The sequence below is a fragment of the Primulina huaijiensis genome, chromosome 11 (assembly GCF_012295235.1).
Source record: "Primulina huaijiensis isolate GDHJ02 chromosome 11, ASM1229523v2, whole genome shotgun sequence".
NCBI classification, from domain to species: Eukaryota; Viridiplantae; Streptophyta; class Magnoliopsida; order Lamiales; family Gesneriaceae; genus Primulina; species Primulina huaijiensis.
In genome coordinates this window covers 946,758-954,153 of record NC_133316.1, presented here as the reverse complement: position 1 = coordinate 954,153, position 7,396 = coordinate 946,758, and the positions used below count along the sequence as shown (strand labels likewise).

The 7,396-nt window shown below is 30.3% G+C and overlaps 1 protein-coding gene across 1 annotated transcript in view; it reads left to right on the top strand.

Annotated features, from left to right (window-relative positions):
- Positions 1-4,479: 4,479 nt before the first annotated feature.
- Positions 4,480-7,396, top strand: part of LOC140988013 (rop guanine nucleotide exchange factor 14-like) — a 7,216-nt gene continuing 4,299 nt past the window's right edge. The window contains exons 1-2 of the mRNA XM_073456851.1: positions 4,480-4,724; positions 5,976-6,107. Of these exons, the coding sequence (XP_073312952.1) occupies positions 6,035-6,107 (73 nt within the window). The 5' untranslated portion in view covers positions 4,480-4,724; positions 5,976-6,034. The remainder of the gene's footprint in view (positions 4,725-5,975; positions 6,108-7,396) is intronic.

Below are 7,396 nucleotides of genomic sequence, written 5' to 3'. Positions count from 1 at the left end.
GAAGTATTGAAAATTGAATTGAGAAGAATAGTAAATGTGTATTGATTGTTGGATCTCGTTTTTCTCGTGCCCAAAACGCAGCGAAAGTTTAAAAATTTTTATTTTATTTTGATAATCAAAATATATTTGTTTGAGCAGTCGTATGATTTTAATAATTAAACATACATAGGATGTTTAAAACTTTTACCTTTAGTGAACAATTTTCACTTGGCTCCAACTACGCCGGTATAAGATAACGTAGTTCTTGTTGTAAATCCCACATACGTTCTTCAAATCTTCTTTTTTCAATCTCCTAATCCGGTCCACGACTGAATTACTTGTTCATCTTCTAACTTGCACTAGAAAGTATATAAGGATTTATCGTTGGAGATTAAAAATCGAGAGACGGCATAAATCAAATTTTCTTTGATGAAGGCCGAAATTTTGAGAGAAAAGGAGAGCAATTTTCGAAAATTCCAATCAAGGGGATGGAGGTTAGGTTTTTCAAAATTTGTGAATGAATTATTTTTAACCCTAAACCTAATACATATATATAAGCTTATGGCTCATTAATTAAATTAAATGCTTAATGGGTTTAATCAATTAATTATTCTAGTCCAACTAGTTTAATTAATTAATTAATCTTTTAAAGTCCAATTAAGAACATTAATAATATGTATGTTAGTCTTGTACTCCTACAAGCCCATTATATATATACCCATTACATTTAATTTAAATCCCTTATAAATTCAACATTTGAATTTAATATTTAAATTATAAATTCAACTCTTTGAATTTATCACCTCCAAATTTTAATATTTAATAAACTCAACTTTTGAGTTTAATAATAAATCCTCAAATTTTATAAATTCAACTCATTGAATTTATTCTATCCAAATTTCATAAAGTCAACTTCTTGAATTTACTATCTCTTAAATTCAACTCTTTGAATTTATTTTTCCAAAATTTAATTATCATAAATTCAACTGCTTGAATTTACTATATCATAATATAAATTCAACTACTTGAATTTATTCTCTCAACGAAAACAAATGATCCAATGTTTCTGTGACCCTCAATGGTTCAGGGATACAGCTAGCCGTAGGTTCACAACTCCTTGTGATTCAGGACATAATATTTTATTCGGGCTTACCCTTATTTGCCTAATTCTATGTATCAACAATTGATCATAAGAATGTCAAAAATAATATTTCTGATTAAACCTATCGAATCATGGTAAGAGCGTCTAGTAGCATCGCCTCATGATTCCCTAGGTATTATTGATAGTGCCTGCAAGAACCAGTCGATTGTGATTAACGTACAGTACGGTTCCTTCATCTCGTATATCTCGATCGAATCTGCAACCATTGGTTCATCGAGATTTGCATAATAATTTGATAACTATGTGACACATATAAATAGTGGCATCACATGTACTATTGGAGAACTCCTTCTCTAACGTACGTCTCATACTCTGGCCAGAGATTCCATGCACTATTATTTCATTAGATCACATAGGATATCCACACTCGTAGGTGAGCGGTGCATTCCCGACTACAATGCACTGACTCCTACATGTGTCGCAACTGCACTCAATCTCGCCACCTGATGACTCTCCTGGAGCCGGTAAACGAGTCAAAGCACAACCATAGCATATAGAGTCTCAGTGTTGTCCCGGGTCGTAAGGACTAATGGTGTACAATCATAATCACGGACTTATCCTCTCGATGAATGATAACCACTTGGAAAGTTCGAGTGAGAGTTGTTTGGTATAATCATCATATAACTACCATCTGCATGTTTGGACATATCTATGCCCTTACCAAGAAACACGGTACACAACATCACAGATGCTAGTCTCGAGCTCAAGCGACCTTTATCCATGTTTCAGGCGGTTGAATCGACTAGGAACGAATTTAGATTATACAGTGCTTAAAAATGAGTTTCAATATCGAATTACGATTCATTTGTATTAAATTATAATCAAGGTCTTTATCTATGTTGTTCACATAGGTATACATATAAAGAAATAACAAAACCATAAAAAAGGCAAATTATATTAAAATAAATATTGTTTATTACACTTGAGTAAATAAATTTCATATCCAACCGTTGGCTTGCAGGACATCTACTCTAACATTGATATCATCATTTCTCCATCGATACATTCCTTATTTGAATTTAAAATAAATGAAAGCAATTGTGATTTTTTGAAGATGTATATTATCTCAATTTATAGTAGTAGGGTTGAATTTTCAAAATATGGCCGTTGAAAATTTTTCATATATTTTTTTTAAAAATTCTTTTTTTTTTCCTTCTAATTTTCGAATTTTAAAGGCTGAGATAAATCTGACCGTGGTTTCATTTTATATTAAAAAAAAAAAAAAAATTGAAATTCACTGTGCGGAGAGTCTTTGCGTCGAGCCCACCGACCCTAAACATCGCACGCAAATACTTGTTCCTCGCCCCTTAAATTTGAAACGAGCGACCGACGCTTGCCTAAATCATGATGTTAGGCTATTTTCAATCAGCCCCCTTTTTCTAGGTAGATTTGAATATTTTGCTCAACTTGTCTCTCTCGACTTAAAAAGGGATAATAAATACTCTTAAAATTCTGAAATCGATGGGTAACAGTATAGTTTTTTTGAAATAATATGTACATAAGAAATCTAATATTTTTATATTATAGGCATCGGTTCAAGTTTTCAATACAAAATAACTTAAATATTTTATTGAAACATTTCTTTATTTACTAGTTAAAGTGATATAGGAAGATAATTTAGAGAAGATAAATAAACTAATCAAGATATTTTGAGTTTGAACCACCAAAGCAAGTGCAACTGAAGAGTGAAATTTTAATGATTTTGATGCATATAAAATTAGATGAAATAGTAAAAACAATTTGAATAATAAAACTATTGAAATAGTAATGATTATAGTGTTTAAAACAATAAACTTTTATATATATTAAAAAAAAGTAAATCGACCATAAATCCCCAATACAGAAATAAATAAACGAGGTTAAATTCTAATAAAATGTAAAAAAATATTTTAATTTTTCTATAATAAACAATAGTATATCTTATTCATTACAATCATAATATTTAATCAGAGATGGAGCTCCGATCCGATCCGATCCAATCCTACTCATTAAAAAATATTATCCAAAAAAAATGTTATTCTTGATAGTTATAGATTGACTAAACCCGTCTTATGGTTACAGACTCATGAAACTATCACAAAAATTTATTAATTTTTATATCAAAAATATTATTATTTATGATAATTATAGATCGAATCAATTTGTGATTTACGGAAACCACTTATTAATAATTATTAACTTGTTTTTAGTCTTTTGATGATAGGGCCATTAATTACACCCTTATTTAGACAGACCCCAGGATCCCGCCTCACTCTCTTATACCTATAGCTATGTCTCACCCCGCTCCCCCATGCAGTCTATTAATTATTAACTAAAATTTTACAAATGTATTTCTATGTATATATTTTTTATTAAAGAAATCTTTTTGATTTCATATTTTTTGATAATTTTTAAATTTTACTAACGGCCACAATAAAAGCATATATTTTATGCTACTATATTATGTTAATTACCATAAAATATTAAATTAATAAAGTATTTATAAATTTTAAAAAATAATTAACACCAATCTTTTGATTTGCGATCTATTTAGCAACAATATTCGAGTTAAAAAATGTAATTTTTTATTTTTACATCTTTTTTTTTGGGTCTAATGCTAAGCTAAACTTGGTCTTATTGTATAATAGTTTAATTCAACCTATTATTTATAACGTTAGTCGCATATGATTTTAGACATCGAAACGTGTAACAGTGATATAATAATTATTGTAGAAAAGTGAGTGGAAGATGAGTTGTAATTTTTGTTTGAATTTAAAATTTTCCCATTCTTTTTTTTTTTTTTTATTTTATCAAACGTCGTTTTTTAATGAATAGGTATTCTTGGAGTCTTATAATTTATTTATTCGCCAATGTTATTTTATAAAATAGAACTTTGAAATTAAGTTTCCCCGAGAAATTCATTACACACACATATATATATTATATCAATTTTGATATACAACACTCATCGTACAAACTTATATCATTTTACATATTTATGTGAACATTTATAAAGTGACGTTTACTTATTTAATGTATAATTTTTATTATTATATATATATATATATATTATTTTATTAAAGTTGAGGTCATGATAATAACCACCTAAGAAGGACACCAAGTATTTCTTCCAATTTTATCCTTATATGATACTAATATTATATTTTTGTTTTTTTTAATTTCAACACACACTTTTATTTTTATTTCAACAATTCAAAATATCAATTTAGTGTGTCAGTAATTTGTCAAATTTCATTTTAATTCATCAATAATGACAAAAAAGATTATATATAAATGTATATCGTGGGTGTGAAGAGTAACTGATATATTATAATCTCTCCTCAATGAAAACACACACAAAGATGTAGTAAGTAGTATTCTTTTCTTCACTTTCCTTTAATCTGCAAATTTTCTGAGCCATTAATACTATTTCATAATCCATTCAGCATTGCCTCAGCCTGTCTTATATTTATTCACCCTCATTGCTTCAGAGTATACAATCTTTACTTCTTCCCTGTACTAAAGTATTCGATTCAATCACTATATATCTTGTTATTATTAATATTGTATAAAAAAAATCTCATTTGTGTGATCAGGCGTTCAGGTATGCCTCTCTCCTCTGATCTCCGCCCTCTTTTTTTCGAAATTTTACTCTTTTGTTAATGGGTTCTTTTTGTTTTTTGTTTAAATGCCTCCATGATTAAGTGTTTGTGTTTTCAAAGTTTCAATCTTTTTTTGATGGGATTTTTCGAGAATGTCTTTTTGAGTGTGTTTGTGTGTGAAAATCCAAGATGTTCTTCCAATTCTAGATGTGTAAAGTTAAAACATTCTTCCCGAGTGTGTCTTTGTGTCTGTGTGTGCCTGAAAGTCCAAGATTTTTCTTCCAGAAAGATGTCTGGTTCTTGCTTGTTTCTTTCATGATCCACCGATTTTTTGACCGACTTTGTTTTTTCTTTTCTCAAGTTTCAAACTTTTCCCATTCTCCATGTCGACAAAAGTACCAGTATATTCACGTAGAAAAACGCTTTGTATGCAGTGTGCGTTCCTTTTCTTTCCCAATATTTTTCACCTTCGCCCTTTTTTTCTCTTACACAGTCAAATATGGTTTTTTAATGCGGAGGCTGACATATAACCAAAGCCTCCTTTTCACTCTTTTTTGCCTGAAGAAAGGCTATTTCCGTTCCGTCAAAGCCTCTTTCAAGTCATCTTTTTCTTGCAAATTAATTCTAACACTGGAATTTTTTTTGTTATATTCTATGGATGCCCACTTGTTTTTTTTCCTAACTAACTCGAACTGGATAAGTTCGTTCTGCTCCGAGTCAACTCGAGAAATGGCTTCGGGATTTGGATTTTATTTTTCTATTTTTTTCATAGAGACGTTGCAGGTTTCAAAGAGAAACAAATCCTAAAATATTGCTATTTTCTTGATTTTTTTATGAATGAAAAAGAGGGCACTATTTTTCTCTTAAACATTTTTCGACTAAAATGCTACAAATTTTGGCAAATCTTGTATTCAATGTATTTATTGTTGAGTCTCCCTAGGCTATCTAGTATGAAAAGTCTATAGAATATTTACTACACCTGCACTGCATGTGATTGCATTTCATGTGTTGGAACGCCATTGTCCCAAGTTTCCCTGTATCAACAAATTTTAATTGTCTGATTATGAAAATCAAGAATTTTGTGGTCCTATTTTTGTTCACATTCACAAATGCACATTGCTGCTGGTAAAAGATTGGTTCTTGTGTCCTTTTTGTCAACCTAATTCTGGTTTCAGTTCCTGCATTGTGTTTTTCACTTTCTTATATGTGCATTAAAGGTATTATTTTTCTTCTTCTTGTTTTTTTTTACTTAGGTGTGGTGTGTACTGAATAGCGTTGAATTCACGAATAATTAACCAAACAGGATTAAAAAATGATCATGAGGAGGCGACTTGCTTGTTGTTCCAGAGACAGGGAAATTAGCCTTGATTTGGATGAACAAGAGAGTACGTTCCTATTTATTGTCTCTTGACTTGGTGGTGATTTAGAATGTGAATAAAATGAATGATTATGTTTGATTCTTTGTATCTTTCTTAGTCATGGACAGTTAATTTTTGGCTTAAATTCTATTACGAAGGTAACAACGGCAAACTAATAGTAAACGGATCCTGTAAGAGCAAGTATACATTTCGAAGTCGGGCATAGGATCCGGATGGGGGCATGACCAAGAATGGTGTATGGCTATGTGGTTTTTCGGGAAGAAAATCTTTCATTTTAATAGATTAATTGATGTTCGTCGGTGATGTTTACTAGACTAAAATATGGATATAAAGAGAGACTTTTATTGGTATTAAGCCTTTATATATTGCAAGTCCCTCTCCTAAATGGTCCAGACCAAGAAAGATCTGAATATTTGTTTGGTGAAGGATGATGCCTCTATTCTACGGTATATATGCTACATAATGCCATTTTTATTTTTGGTGAAAGCTTCCTACCTTACAGGCTACAGCTCCATGTGCATTTTTTTCCAAGTGGGGTAACTCTGTTTATATTCTTAAATTTACACATTTATTTCACAGTCAGAAGTAGTTGTATGTCCCCCCTTTGACCATTAAAAAGAAGTTCAAAAATACGAGTAAAATAGTATTCGAGAGGTTATCTTCATACTACATCGATCTTGATTTACTTGTAGCTTTTGAGTTACTTCATCTACTAAAGGGTTATTTCTCGTTCTTGTTTTTAAAATGATAATTATTGGTGGAGGGACCCATTATTTTGATGGGATTGAACTAGTGAGGCCCCAAGCATTTCAAATTTAACTTTTCAAAATGGTTTTTGAAATATAAATATGAGGAAAAAGTTTTCACAACTTTTTGATAGATACCATTGTAAAGTGATAGAGATTTGTCAATAATTGTCCGTGATGGAGGCTGGCGGGAGCTTGTGTGGCCCCTTGCTTAAAATATGAATGACATACGTGGTGGACCTCACACTTAAATAATATTGGATTAAATCACCATTACTGTTTCATTTGAAACTATACTTATATTTTCTCAAATAATATATGTGTATATATATAGTTATATCTTAGTGGAGACAAGAAAGTCATTGTCCTCCCACATGTATTCACAAAAATTGTTCCTTTCTTTAAATAATGGAATACATATGTAATAAAGATTCACTTACTTCTCCGTCTATTTCACGTTCTCTGTGTTTATGTGTCAAGTTTTGACTTTTAAGTTGAAAATATGATTAAATAATGCCCTCCTTTTTTTTTTTTTTTTTTTTTTTTTTT